Source organism: Stegostoma tigrinum, chromosome 27, assembly GCF_030684315.1.
Source record: "Stegostoma tigrinum isolate sSteTig4 chromosome 27, sSteTig4.hap1, whole genome shotgun sequence".
Lineage (NCBI taxonomy): Eukaryota > Metazoa > Chordata > Chondrichthyes > Orectolobiformes > Stegostomatidae > Stegostoma > Stegostoma tigrinum.
This window is the reverse complement of record NC_081380.1, coordinates 31,663,140-31,678,669: the sequence shown is the minus strand read 5'-3', so window position 1 is coordinate 31,678,669 and position 15,530 is coordinate 31,663,140. Positions and strand designations below refer to the sequence as shown.

At 37.3% G+C, this 15,530-nt stretch overlaps 1 protein-coding gene across 3 annotated transcripts in view; it reads left to right on the top strand.

The window, feature by feature from the left end:
* taok1a (TAO kinase 1a) overlaps nt 1–15,530 on the top strand; it is a 150,854-nt gene that overhangs the window by 97,262 nt on the left and 38,062 nt on the right. For all 3 annotated transcript variants that reach the window (XM_048557431.2, XM_048557432.2, XM_048557434.2), the window contains exons 8-13: nt 1,098–1,189; nt 2,192–2,285; nt 6,533–6,614; nt 9,220–9,387; nt 9,835–10,041; nt 14,341–14,475. In XM_048557431.2, the coding sequence (XP_048413388.1) occupies nt 1,098–1,189; nt 2,192–2,285; nt 6,533–6,614; nt 9,220–9,387; nt 9,835–10,041; nt 14,341–14,475 (778 nt within the window). The remainder of the gene's footprint in view (nt 1–1,097; nt 1,190–2,191; nt 2,286–6,532; nt 6,615–9,219; nt 9,388–9,834; nt 10,042–14,340; nt 14,476–15,530) is intronic.

Genomic DNA, 15,530 nt, shown 5'->3' with positions numbered 1-15,530 from the left:
TTTGGGAATGTTGCCTTCGTTTCAGTACTTTTAAGGGACAAATCACCTGGACTTTCCACACCTGCCCATTATCAACAACTGCTGCTAGAAAGTCTAATGCAGCATTTGGATAGGTAACAGTGTAAATTTGTTCAGGTATTTGAGCTTGCCCTTGATATGGCATCATCTTCCCCAAAATCAAATCATTTTCTAGGCTTGCGCATGATATGTAAGCACTTGATTAAGTACCAGTGGGGTGCTGATGCCTGTGGGACTGCATTGAGAAAAAGTTTGGAATTGCGAGTTCTGAGGAAGGGTCTCTGGACCTGAAAAGTTAACTCTGATTATTTTTTCTTCACAGATACTGCCAGACTTGCTGAGCTTTTCCAGCACCCCTGTTTTTATTCCTTATTTACAGCATTCACAGTCCTTTTAGATTTTTTTGGGAATAACCACACTTGTTTAAGTGAAATTGTCACTAATTACTGGGAAAATCACAAGAATAAAATGCTTGTAGTGGGCTTTTTCCCCTCAGCACCTGGTGTTTGTTTGTTAATATTTTTAACCAAGGCTATAAAAAAAATGAATATTATCAAACTGATCTATCCTTGCAAAGTTCTCACTTCTTGGTTAATGGATATAATTGAACAAATATCTTATTAACTGTAATATTAAAGCAAACCATTTTAAGTTAACAAGTGTTTTAATTTCCTAAACTAAATCTTTTGATGAAGGGAAAACCTGGTTATCTTAAAGTTCAGTTTTTGTTGCTTTTAAAGAAACCTAGAGCTTTAAGGGGTTGTGTTTCATAGGGCTATGGGGAGAGTGCAGGGAAGTGGTGTTGAAATGCCCATCAGCCATGATTTAAATGGCAGAGTGGACTTAATGGGCCGAATGGCCTTACTTCCACTCCTATTCTTATGGTCTTATGGTCTATATAAGCTGAAATTGGTTTGAAATAATTTCAGCACTTTGTAGCATCAGATGTAAATCACTAATTTGTCTATATTATAAATTTTGGAACTACAATTGTAATGCTTACATAATAACAACAACATTAGTGAAATGATTTTTACAATGCAGACTTATCAGACTAGAATTATATTTTGTTGAAATAGGATGGCTCCTGAAGTAATCCTTGCCATGGATGAAGGACAGTATGATGGCAAAGTAGACGTTTGGTCCTTGGGAATTACCTGCATAGAATTAGGTAAGTCAATGCAATTAACAAAAAATGTTAACAAGTTGAGTGAATGACTGAAGTGCATTGCACATGTGAGGTTATCCACTTTTGGAAATTCTCTGATTACCTGTAGGTTGGGCAATGGAGAGATGACATTCGTCCTGGGTATCTTTGTACATCAGTCTGAAAATAAGCATGCAGGTATGGCAGGAGGTGAAGAAGGCAAATACTGTGTTGGCATTTATAGTGAGAGGATTCAAGTACAGGAACAGAGATATCTTGCTGCAGTTGTATAGACCCTTGGTGAGACCACATCTGTGAACCGTTTTGATCTCTTCATCTGAGAATGGATGTTGTGGCAATGGAGGGGATGCAACAAAGGTTTACTGGACTGATTCCTGGAAAGGCAGAACTGATGTATGAAGAGAACCTGGATTGGTTAGGATAATATTCACTAGAATTTAGAAGAATGAAGGGGTTAGCTCATAGAAGCTTATAAAATTATGACAGAACTAGATAGTCTAAATGTAGGAATGATGTTCCCGATGACTGGGGAATCAAGAACCAGGGATCACGGTATTAGGATATAGGTTAGGCCATTTAGGACTGAGATGAGGAGAGATTTCTGCACGCAGTTGTTAGCCTGTGGAATTCTCTGCTACAGAAAGCAGTTCATGCCAAGCTATTAAATGTATTCATGAAAGAACTATATATAGTTTCTTTGGGCTACAGGATTGAAAGGTATTGTAAAAAGGTAGGAACAGAGCACTGAGTGGTCCACAGCCACAATCATGCTGAATGATGGAGCGGTCTCAAAGGGCTGAATGGCCTACTACTCCTATTTGCAGTTTAACATTAAAATGGCTTGGGGAGAATGCTATATTGACACAAAGTATAATAGGTTGTGCTTGAAAATGCTTACTGTTGTTTAAAATGTTTGAAATCATACTGTAAATTCAACTTTAATGCTGTAAATTATCATTTGTTGTTATCAGTTGTGAAATCTGATTACTTCTATTTTGCCCACAGCGGAGCGAAAGCCTCCTTTGTTTAATATGAATGCAATGAGTGCCTTATATCATATAGCACAGAATGAGTCACCTGCTCTTCAGTCTAATGAATGGTGAGTACACATTTGAAGGTCTGAGATTTGTGTCGAAACAGATGTTTCTAAATCAAAACAGTCGCCATTTTAAGAAATAATTGTCAGTCAGTGAAGGTTTATCATTAGTCCTGACTGTTTAAACAGATTATCCTAAATTGCACTGCATAATCTTTAAATACTATTTGTATATTTATGAAGATGTTAAATGTTGAGAGTTACATTTGTATCAATGATATTGCTATCTTTGAAAACCATATGGGTTGACTGTAAAAGTCAAAATTTAATTCATTCGGACAAATGGCAGTGTTGTAATAAATGCTGGAGTTCAAGCAGTACAATGGATAATCCCTACTGACTTTTAAAGTAAATATTTTATTCAACTATTAGCGTCTGTTATATAAAACTTAACATGTCCATATTTTTCTGGAATAAAGAACTTCTGGTCATCTTTAGTACTAAATGTTTGACCTATTATCCCAAAATTGTGCCCTTGTGTTTTCGAGATAGCAAGAACTGCAGATGCTGGAGTCAGAGATAACACAGTGTGGAGTTGGACCAACACAACAGGCCAGGCAGCATCAGAGGAGCAAGAAAGTTGACGTTTCTGAATTTTCTGAAGAAGGGTCCCGACCTGAAACGTCAACTTTCTTGCTCTTATGCTGCCTAGCCTGCTGTGTTTCTCCAGCTCCACACTTCAATATCTCTAGTGTTTTAAATTGTTCAGCCGGCAGAAAGTGTCAATGTCTGTTCTGTCAAGTGCTTTCACAATGTTGTATGTTTCAATGAGATCACCTCTCATTCTTCTAAGCTTTAGAGAACTTGGTTTAACTTACTTAGCCTCTCATCATAGGACAGTTCTGCCACACCCAGGAACAATTTAGTGAACTACAGCCATACTGCTTCCACTATTAAATACTTACTTTTATTGGAGACTGAAACTGCCTAAAGTATTCCAGATGTAATCAAATTGAAACCCGGCACATTATAACAAGACATCTTTATTTCTGTGTTCAGGTTGCCTGCATTAAAGGTCAATGTGTCATTTCCCTTTCTAATTGTTTACTGTACCTGAAAGCCAACTTTGAATTTCTTGTACAAACACGCCCAACTTTTCTAAACATATTAGCATTTATAACCTTCATACATTTTAGAAAAAATATTCAGCTCTTATATTCTTAAAACAAAAGTAACCTTAACAATCTCTCTCCCTCCCCCACTCCACGCTTTCACACATTACACTTCATCTGACATTTTGTTGATCTCTCACTTAACCCAGCTCTTTGTAGCTCCTGCATGTGCTTGCAATTTAAATTCCTATATTGTTTTCTATCTTCAGGAAACTTGTATCTACATGTGAAAATCATGTAAAGTCCTTTGTAAACTTGCTCCTATGGGTGTTATTTTAATTGTGTCATACTTACCTATTCCATCCTCCTTAATGCTTATGGTTGGTGTTATCAGAGGATTTTCAGCATTAATTCCCAACTTGTAACTTAGAACTTTATATACCTAATTTAGTTGATATAAGAATATTGACTTTGTAATCATATTTTTCTTTTCAAGCAAATACATTGGGGTCATTCTGCAAAGGGTTTTAATTATTTTATCTAATTTGTATAAATTGGCTTGATTCGCATTGAAATCTTATTAACCTGAATTTACCAGAGGATTCCAACTTCTATAACTTTGAACAATTTTGAGTTTACGGCCTAGTTTACTGCTTAACCTTACTCCTCTGAACACCAGTTAACAGATTACTTCAAGTACTTCACAATGAAGTCTTTTACTTGAGCTTGAATGTTTGTCATCAATACTTTCAGGCTTTTTGTTTTTCCTTCAATCCTCTTGATCTTGTGTGCTTTTACATTTTTGGTGACAGTTTAATCCAAGGCTGGATGGCATTTATTTTAACGAGTGGAATTTTGCACATTAATCAGCACCTTCAGTTCTTCTAACGTGTGGGGTTCTGATGTTATTGCTTTCATGAGACAGTTGAAGGGGCATGTGTTGTAGATGGAGGCACATCCGTAGATGTACGGTATTTGGATTTCCAGAAGGCATTTGAAAAAGTGTCACATCAAAAGCTATTGCAGAAGATAAAAGCTCATAGCATAAGAGTAACATATTAGCATGGATATAAGATAGGTTAGCTGGCAGATCTTTGCCTGATTGGTAGGATTTGTCAAGTAGAGTCTTTTTTACATTTTTACAGTTTGCATCAATGACTTAGATGAGAGAGAGAGAAAGAAAGACACAATCATAAGTAGGAAAGTAAATTCTGAGAAAGAAATGGGTTTGCAGAAAGGCATAGATTGGTTAAGTGAATGGGCAAAAATCTGGCAGATGGAGTCTAATGTCGGAAAATGTAAGGTTGTTGACTTTAATAGGAAAGGCAGAGTGCGACTTAAATGAAGAACAACTATAGACTTCTGAAGTACAACACAGTTTAGGTGTTTTAGTGCATGGGTCACAAATGGCTGTATTCACGTGCAGTCCATAATCAAGAAGACAAATGGGAAGCTATCTTTTATTATGAGAGGAATCGGACATAAAAGTAAGGATGTTATCTTTATTATACAGGGCATTGGTGACACCACTTCTTGAATACTCTGTTCCTTAAAGAGACTAAGATTGCAGCGTAAATGCACAGGAGGCTTTGAGAATATGAACTAGACTATTTTAAATGAGTGGTGTTTAGAAAACGGGTGTTTTCACTAAAGTGCACAAGATCCTGAAATGTCTTGACAAGGTGAATATGCAAAAGTTCTTTCCTTTTATGGATGAGTCCAGAACTAGAGGACACTCATAAAATTTCGGGTCAGATACATGGAGAAACCTTTTCTCTGAGGGTTATGCAACTTTGGAACTGCGGCAGAATGTGGTGATGGTAGATTGTTGTTAAAAATAGGAATCGGGGGACATTTGAGGTAGATGGAAATGTGGAATTCAAAGTATTAAACATTCAACTATGATCTTAACAGCGAAGTGTGCATGAGGCGTTGAATAGCCCACTTATGCTATTTTATGTGTTAAATACTGAGGTCAGTAAAATGTTACCGTTTAATTTTGATCATTTATAACTTTTGATGTCTTGATGTTTAAAATAATACTTTTTTAGCTTTGATATTGCAAAACCATAAGCCTATTTCTGGTGCATGGTGCACAAAGCAATGCAATTTGAGTCAGTTTATTGAAGAAATTTTAGATTCAATGTAGAAGAAACCATGTCTTTTCCTATAAGCTTTTAATGTGTTCCCCGTTTTAGAAACAAAATAGAAAGGCAGCAGTTTCCACGTTTTTATTTGTAATTTTAAATATTTGAAAAGGATATTTTTAAGATCCAAGTTCTGTATGCCAATCTGGCTCCTTTCCAAAATCTGATTATTGTACATCTTGCTTAGTTCTTGCAAGCATCCAATTCACAATTCAGCAGAAAAACAAAACTAAAAGATCACCAATACTTTTGGTTCGAAATGATAGTGCAATAGTTTGAATGATCTTGAAGCATACTAATCTCCCTTAGAGTTTTAACTCTAGTAGGTGTTGACAAAAAAAAATCATGCTCGTGTGTTATTTGTGCAAAAGTCGCTCTCTACACTGTCAATCTAATGTAGTATTTCTGAAGTGTAGTCAATGCTGTAATATAAAACAGCAGCCAATTTGTGCACAGCCAGGTCCCACAAGGAAAAATGTGATAATCACCAGATAATCTGTTTTAACAATGATGACTGAGGGATAACTGTCACCCTTACCATTTGTAGCATTTATATCCATTTGACTGGGGCCGTATGGGGTATCTGTTTAATATCATTTCCAGAAAACCACATCTCATATGGTGCAGTACATTTGGAAGTGACAATGCTTGCTAGAAATTATTCTCTGTAATCATTCCCAATTACGGGAAATCCCATTGGCAAAGCTGTGAGCCTCTATCTTTTCTTTCCCCAAATATGAATGGCAAATGTACAATAACTGAACAAATCTGCCATGAGTAAATGACCATGGATCATTAGTGGGTTTTATTCACTGAGATTATACAGTCCTATTTTTATCGTATGCCAGATGTTTTTGCCTTAATTTGAATATTTTGATCAATAATATTTTTGTGGTAAATATGAATGTTCGTGTAAACTACGTAAAGTATCCATGGCAATTTCCTAGTCAAAAAATGATGGGCTAACTCACAGCTATGTTGCAAAACATTTTGCATAATGTCTGTTCAGTAAGTTTTACACTCACCAAATGGTTTGATATATTCTTGCCAGGTCTGACTACTTTCGAAACTTTGTAGACTCCTGTCTTCAGAAAATTCCTCAAGACAGACCCACTTCAGAGGAACTTCTCAAAGTCAGTAGGATTCTGTATTCAGTGCAGATCTGGTCTTGACATTTTAAACAAAGTACTTTGATTAATAGAATATAGAATCTGTTTTTTGTTAACTTGATAGCATCTGTTAACCTGCAGAAATTTAATTTGACTAAATTACGTATTTGAAGTTGCTTCAATTTCGTAAGTTGGGGCAGAACTGTCCAGGATGTTAAACAATTGAAACCCAGGCTTTTCTCTTTGCAGCCCAATACAGTATACTAATTTATCCCAGAAGAATATAACTGCAAAATCACTTCTTATGTTTCGTGTGGAATTAGTTGTAGATATTCTGTTGAGTCTTTGTAAGGCATTTTTGAGAAGGGATCTTTACAGCAAGATTGAAAGTCTGAAAAGCAATTCTTTTGGGTGCCGTTACAAAATCAAAACAAAACATTATTCATATAATTGCAATAGTTTTCATTTGATGTTGTCATTTTATTATGATTTCACTGTGTAATATATACTAAGTACTTCAGAGCCTACAGTTCATCTTTAAGAACTTGGGCTATTTTGTGATGACTGTATTATGCATGTTTCATCCAGAAGCTGGAATACCACCCGGTAATGTTTTCATTTGTCTTTATCTCAATGAAAGTACAGTGCATTTTATACTTTTCTCCATCAAATTATGCAATTACTTTTAATTACATATAAAATATAAATGCTTTTGTCATGCTGAAAAGTTACATTTAAAACTAAACCCATAGTCCTCTAAAATTAAAAATTTGCAATTATTCCAAAAATAGCCTTTGAAACTCTACTTGTGGCTGTGTATAGACCAGAGTCTGGAATGTGGGTTTTTTTTGCCCCTGAGCGTCTGCACTGCATTTCCACAAAATCCTTTGGCTGCAATTTTGACTAGTTCCACTAGTCTGACACTTCCAAACTTAGTTCCATTCTGATCATTTTGCTGCAGGCTTTTTTCCAGACTTCATTTGCTTGCAAACTCATTTGTAATAAAAAATAAAACTGATGTTCGTCATATTTAAAATCAGGAACTAATATGTTATAAATTTAGCATTGCAGCTTTATCAAGTAACTGTATAACTTGACCCTAGAGGTGAATGGTGTGAACTGTTTTATCCTAATAAAAACTAAAAGTTTGAAAGGTCAGAAGAGAATTGCTTCACCAGTTAATTTTGGTTTCCAAACTGAATTTCTTTATTTTCATTTCTGTCTAGATCCATGCTTGGTTTTCATCAAATTCTTCACATTTGTTTCATGTTCCTTTCTTCAAGTATTAACATTTTCAACTGTTTTACTTTACATTTTGAGTTTAAAAACCAGCATAAAGAGGTAGTAGATAAAAAAATTTTGCACTTGCAACAGGATAAAATCTTTCATAGTTAAATGAAAGATTAATTCCAAAAACACGAATAAATACATCACTGTAGAGAATGGCAGTGGTTCATGTGCAGTTTTTCTCGGAATTAATTGAATTTGTTGAATTAAATTCCACCAAGACTAGCTGAATTAAAGAAAGCAAAACGTTAAAGCAATTTACACATAGTTTTCTTACAATTTTGGCCTGATTATTACTCAAATTTGTTATTAGTGCTGTAGTTGTTCCTCGTGCAATGTAATGCCTTATTTATGATCAAGAAAACTAAATGGAGCTTGCCCTCATTAAATTCATGAGGCAGATCATTAAGTTCTTTCTTGTGACCTGTTGTGAAATGTTAGCAAATAATTCTGGCAGTTTTCAATTCCTCAACAGTGCTGAATTTTTATTGTTGACCTTTAATTAGCTGCTTGTACTCCATGCAATAAACTTTTTTTTCTGTTCAGAATTAACTTTTAAAGTATGTTTTGTTGCGTAAATGATTGCCAGTTATATTTTTAGTGCAGAAAGTAATGCTGCTGATTTTTGAACTTTAGAAATATACTGGAGTGAAAGTACTTTGTGCTTTCTCTTCCAAGTCTACCATTTTTGTAAACCAAAACATGTTTGATATCTTGATATCTTCATTGTTTATCCATTCGTTTGAATAATACTCAGGGTTAGAGTACAACCAGTGGTAAATAATTTGAGACACTTCATGAAAGAAAAAAGTCTGTACTCTTCCAGTTCCAATCTTTTATTTGGGGTAATCACATAGTACCTCAGGTCAGTTCAAATGTCTTGAAAGAAAATGTGGAACCGAGCCGTGCAATTCGCCTATCTGTGAGAAAGTAATAAAGAGCACAACAGCACCACCTCAGATTGAGACGTGTTATTCTAGGAGAATTAATTGTTTTTGGGAATGTCCCAGCTTGGCAGAAAACGAGAGCTTGGAGAAGATGCAGTTGTTCGAATCTAACGTGACAGGTAAAAGCTGACGTCAAAGGGAGCAGAATTTAAGAGTCTTGCATATAAATTATGGAATAATATTGTTACTGATCTGATTTTTGAATATTCCTGGAATTGATTATACTCATGTTCCTGTTTGCCAATTCGAAAATAATTGGATAATTTCATTTTTCAGAATTTCTTTGCTTTTAAACATAAGTACAAGACTCATAGAAAAGCAACTAATTTGGTAGGATTGTAAAAATTGTCAGGCTGACATTTTATTATAACTTGTCACATTTGTTCAATTCGTAGCACGCGTTTGTTGTTAGAGAACGCCCCGAAACAGTGTTAATAGATTTGATCCAGCGGACAAAAGATGCCGTCAGAGAGCTCGATAACCTTCAATATAGAAAGATGAAGAAAATCCTTTTTCAGGAAGCCCATAATGGGCCTGCAGTTGAAGCCCAAGAGGAGGAAGAGGTATGAGAGCTTTGGGGGATCGTATCTATTCTTTTTATTTTGAATAAATCAATATTGTGAGCAGAGGTTCTGTATCTTGAGGAAAATTATTATTTATTTGACGTTACAGTACTTCTGTTTTATTTCACAAAGGCTGGAAGGCTTTTTGTGATATAAATCTGAATGTTTTGATATGCACACTAAATTAGTGTTATATTAATTTAAAAGTTGTAGAATTGTCCTTTGCTTTTGTCTACTATACTTTGCTAAATTACAAAGAGTAGCGCAGCTTCTGATTTAATGTGTTTCAACAAATATTGAATGTTCCTAGTTAATGTAAATGATTTTTACTTAGCATTGGCAGAAAAAGTTTGATTATTCTCTTTAATCTGTTTTAAAAACACAAAATACGCTTTTGGTGGCTATAATAATTATTGTGTTCTAATATTCTTATCTTCTACCTAAAAGGAACCTGAACACAGTATTGGTAGGACGGGCACGGTTAACAGCGTGGGCAGTAATCAATCTATACCAAGCATGTCTATCAGCGCTAGTAGCCAAAGCAGTAGTGTCAATAGTCTTCCAGATGCTTCGGATGATAATAGTGAAATTGCCATGATGCAGGAGGGAGATCATACGGTGATGTCAAATAGCTCTGTTATTCATCTAAAGCCAGTAAGTCTTTCTCAATTCTTTTATGTACCCTCAATTCACTTAAAATGCATGTAGATATTTTGCGTTACATATTATGAATATTCGATGCATTGGGAACATATAGTTTATAGAAACCCTACAGTGTGAAAACAGGCCCTTCGGCCCAACAAGTCCACACCGACCCTTGCAGCATCCCACCCAGGCCTATTCCCTTATAACTCACCTAAGCTACAGATCCCTAAACACTGGGAAATTTTAGCATGACCAATCCACCTAACCCGCATATCGTTAGACTGTGAGAGGAAATCCACGCGCGCACATGGAGAATGTACAAACTCTTCCACCCTCTGGCGACTGTGTATCGAACCCAGGTCCCTGGTGTTGTGAGGCAGCACTGCTAACCACTGAGCCACTGTGCCACCCAATTATGGATGTCTTTGAAAAATCCAGATCTGTACATTGTTGCAAAAGTGTAGAATAATGAAATACTTCTTTCAAAAGCAATTTTAAGGCTTTTCAATATATTTGCGAGTTGATTTGCGGAGATGTTTCTTTCAATTAGCTTCACAGAGACTGGAAACTAGGAGTTAATGTTATGCCTTAAGGGAGATCATCAGTAGTACGTATAATAATACAAAACAATGTTGTATCATCTGTTACGTGATCCAATGTCCCACTCTGAACCAGGCTTCTTTTAACTGAAGTTAGATCTGCATCTTCATATTTCTTTTTTTCACTTAATCGCTGTGTGCATACTTAAGCCTTTATGCAAAAACAGTACAAGCCTTTACTCAATGTAGCCAATGGCTTTAACTAGGAGATTGAAGTAAATTGTGTGACAGGATGCATTTTTTTGTTCATTAGATTTAGGACAGATATTTCTCAACTCTGGGCAAAATATGAAGTTTTTTTTTAATCTGTAACACTCTTGCCTGGGATGCTTTAGTTTTATTGAACATTACTGCCTTCATCTGAGCAGAGTGATGGAAAGTTTTTATTGTGAAGCCAACCTGATTATAACCTAGAACAACAACTTCTTTTTATGAACTAATTCACATTATATATACTCAAGGTCAAACAAGTAAGAATGGTTGCAATGTTTAGGTGTGAATGTAGCCTTTGCCAGCTTTACAAAAAAGTCAACTTGCGCTACCAAATTCCAGTTCAGGCTGCTGCTCCACTCTCTTTCTCACTTGATATTGTTTGTAGCTAATTGTGATTCTCTACTTGTAACATTCAGTGTTAAAACTGCATTGACTAATTATGTAACTAAAGGTGTATTTCATTAACAATGTCAATTTTATCACTGTCCCAGTACAGTAGCTCCTCCTGTTGCCTGAGTTCTGGATCATTGGTTCATGAGATCTCACTTGTGACCAACGTTGCAGTCTTGGCAGAATCTTCAACACCTAAATACTTGCACCTATTCATTCTGTTGGCTTAATCCTCCTTGTGCACTAATATTTCTCCCCCCCCCCCCCACACACACACACACACACACACACTCCCAAAAGCTCAGTAGGTTCCAAACTCCCATTCGTAGTGCAAAGCTTTCCACCCTCTTTTCCCTCCCACTAAATTACTTCATCCTCACTTCAAACTGTACATGAGGTAAACTGATGGCACACTTTTTGTGTCTGTATTTGAATCTGCAGTTGCATCTCTAGTTCTGAATTATTCTCATCCTATCTTTATTGTGCTGTTTTTCATCTGTTCCATTCTTAGCTGACATCTTACCTACCTGTGAAGATGACTATTTGCTGAGCTTCTATCCTCACAATTTATTGCTCAGCATCCTGTCAACAATGTGCTAATCTCATGAACTCGGTACAAACTTCAAGCATAAACGCTTCCTAGTTTAGGCAAATATAAGAAATAATTGCGAGCTGTTTCTGTTCATTACAGTTTTTCAATCCAGTCTTTTTGTCAGTTATGCTCCACACGAGACTCTTAGCTGCAACCCCATTGTTTAACATCACTCCTGAACATTTACAGCCTTAAGCTAGAGGTACCACTTTCATCTGCCAGAAATTAATTACCTTAAGTGATTTTCACATTTTCCTAGCTCATAGTTAGCAGCATTTGATGTTTGAAAGAGCTGACTTCTTTGCAGTCACTTTCTTCTGTCCCTACCCTTGCAGTCACTTTCTTCTGTCCCTATCCTTGCAGTTGCAGCTCCCCTTTCCCCTCCCTGCCCTTGCAGCCACCTTCTCCCCTCCCCTGCACTTGCTGCCCACCCCCCTCACCCCCGGGCCCAGGCCTTGCCCCTGCCCCTTGCCTCTTTTGCCCTCGTCCCCTCTCTCCATTCCTTTTCTCGTGTCCTTATTCTCATCAGCACCTTGTGGCCTCCCTGCCTCACCCTACATTCCCAGTACTTTGTGTGTCTTGCCATTTATGCCAATGTTAAGACCCTTTCCTGGCATGCAAATGGCTGTCTCCAAAGTGGTCATTCTTGATGCTTCCTCCTAGTATCAGCAAAAGGACTGCACCTATAATTACACCCCTCACCCAGTTCCTTGCTGTTTCTTTTTGTTCTGTCTACATACCAGTTTTATCTGATTTTCCCTGTTAAAATTTTTCCAAGGGATTTGGGGGATTTCATAGTCAGATTCTCCCCTCATCCATGTAGAATAGAATCCCTACATTGTGGAAACAGGCCATTTGACCCAACGCATTCACATTGACCCATCAAACCGCAACCTGCCCAGACCCACCCCCTCTACCTATCCGTGTAACCATATATTTCCCATGGCCAATCCACCTAGCCTGCACATTCCTAGACACTATGGGCAATTTAGCATGGCCAATCCACCTAACCTGGACATGTTTGGACTGTGGGAGGAAACCCATGCAGACATGGGTAGAACGTATAAACTCCACAACTGGGAAGTAACACAAGGTACTAGGAGTGGAGAGTGAGGCAGAGGGGCCACAGGTGCTGGAATTGAACTCGGATCGCTGGCACTGTGAGGCAGCAGAGCTAGCCGCTGTGCTGCCCCTGTCTATTTTGCACGTTATCCTCCCTATGCAAAGTGGTAACAGCACAAGTCCATTGTCAGACACTGTATTATCCCACTTAGTTTCTCTGCTGCATTTATCTTGTTAAATCAGTCTTCCTCTACCTGGCAATGGATGGGTTGCAAGTATTGTAATACAAATAATTATCTACTTGCCAACATTTATGTGAAATTTTTCCTCTGATGCAGTGATGTCTAATGAAATTGTTAAATAGTACTCCATCTTGTGTTTTGAAAATTCAGAAAATTCAGTTTTTTGAGACCAAACCAAATTAGAGTTCTGGTCTTGTTTTACCGCCACACTTAGTGACTTCATTCTGTAGGTTGGTAAGATGATTGCTATACGTGGCTTATTTTGTGACTAATCAAAATTTACACAAGCTTTGTCTCTTTTTAAGACGACATAATTTAAATATGGGTAATTTGGCATATTAACCCAGGTTACTCGTAATTTGGAATAAATTGTAGCTGAATTCTTAAACTGCTTGTCTGTTTTTTTAATTGAAATTACTGTTCATCTCATTTTTAGTAAGAATCAAAGATAGTTTGGTTTAAATTTTTATATAGTGTCAGCCCCTCAGATTTTTAAAAATAAATTAGAAATTTAGTGTACAGTATTTGGAGTTGTCAGTATTAGGGAATCAAATAAGATGCTAGAACATAGAACATGTGACAGCTTTTTTTTAAAAATAGCACAGTGACAATTGTTGAGGTTAATATCAATTCATACAAAGTATGAAAACTGCTTTAAGTTACAAGCGTGAACCTGGATTTTCCAGTTCTTTACAATTGAAGTGCATTACAGGCAGCACTGGGACATTCGTGCACAAATTTAGCTCCATGGATTTTGCTAGACAGTACAGCTCAACTGAAGTAGGGAATTCACAGTGACTGGCCTTGGAGCCCTGCTGCAGTATGAGATTGCTGACATCCTCAGTGTTGATGTGAATTTATAGTAGTTTGATACTTTCTTTGATGCCATGTGTAAAGGAACACTGTGAGAGCAAGGCCTTTGGCTAAGTATTGGAAATATTTTTGGGCTTGTGTCACATTCACACTTGAACTTCTTGCATGTAACAGGAGTCCCTTGGGTATGGTATATTTCTCTGATTATCACACCCATGGATGGGTAGCTCATTTTGTGCTGCTTGGCCTAGGGTGTTGTGCTGTCATAGAAACTAGGATGCATCTGCAGTGGTTGAGTACTATTTACTGTTTTGGAAAATGAAAAAACATTCTGCAATTAAAATGTATTTTTATGGCCTTGTTTGAACACCTAATTTTCCCGCTCTCTACTTGTCAGGATCATGATCACTATGGCGAAGAGGTTGACCACAGACCTAGGGGTTCAGAACCGCAATCGCCACCTCCAGTTTCACGCCATAAGTCACACTACCGAAACAGAGAACATTTTGCCACAATACGTACAGCTTCTTTGGTGAGTAACTTTGAAAGTGAGCTGCAGTAGTTTTGACTTCTCCTGTGAAAAATACAAATATAATTGTATTGTTTGACGAGTTCGCTAATAAGATAGGTGGTGTAGTGAACTTGCATGAGGCGATTGAGTATCCACTTGGAGAGATGTTATGGACCAGACCTACCCCATCAAAACATGTCAAGGAGGTTGGATGTAGGCTATCTTCTTATTTTAAAGGCCAGTGACAGGCATGGCGTTCTGGTAGCGATTTGGTTGATCAACCTACTAGGCCTGAAGTAAAACACACTGCATCCATACTCCTCATTAAAAGACAACAAAGGAAAGAAGAAATTGGAATAATTTAAATATTATTCTGTTTTGTTTTAAAATACTTTATTGCAAAACTTCTGTTCCACTGTAGTAATATCCCATAAAAGCACTCTTGGCAAAGGCACATTCAGTAAAATAGATTGTCTCTCAAGCAATTCTGGAAGCAGGAATTCTAACACCAGCTTTTAGGTGTAACTAAGAGAGAGATGTAGCAGCTTTCACAATCCCAACAGCTACTGAGAGCTAAATCCTGGTTCGTTGGGAGCTTGATCCCACCCATTCAGGCTGCTTTTATTGTTCCAGCATTTTTAAAAAAAAAACCAAGGTCACAGCTACCTTGAGTACACCTCCTCTCAGCCCCCTCTCTGCAAGAATGCAATCCCCAACTCCTAATTCTTCCACTTGTGTTGCGTCTGCTCCCAAGATGGGATGTTCCTCTCCCCCACATCCCAGATGTCCTCCTGTTTTATGGACTGCAACGTGCCCCTTCAGATGTTTGAAAATGCCCTCAAATGCATCTCTTGGCGTTTCCCGTACCTCCGCCCTCACATTGCCTCCCCACAACAAAAACCAAAATAAAGGCAGAATTCCCCTTGTATCTACATCACCCAGCCAACCTCTGCATCCAACGTAGCAATTTCTGCCACCTACAATCTGACCGCACAACCAAAGATGTATTTCCCTCCCCACCCCCTATGTGCTTTTCATAGGGACCACTCTCTTCGTGACTCCCTCATCTGCTCTAC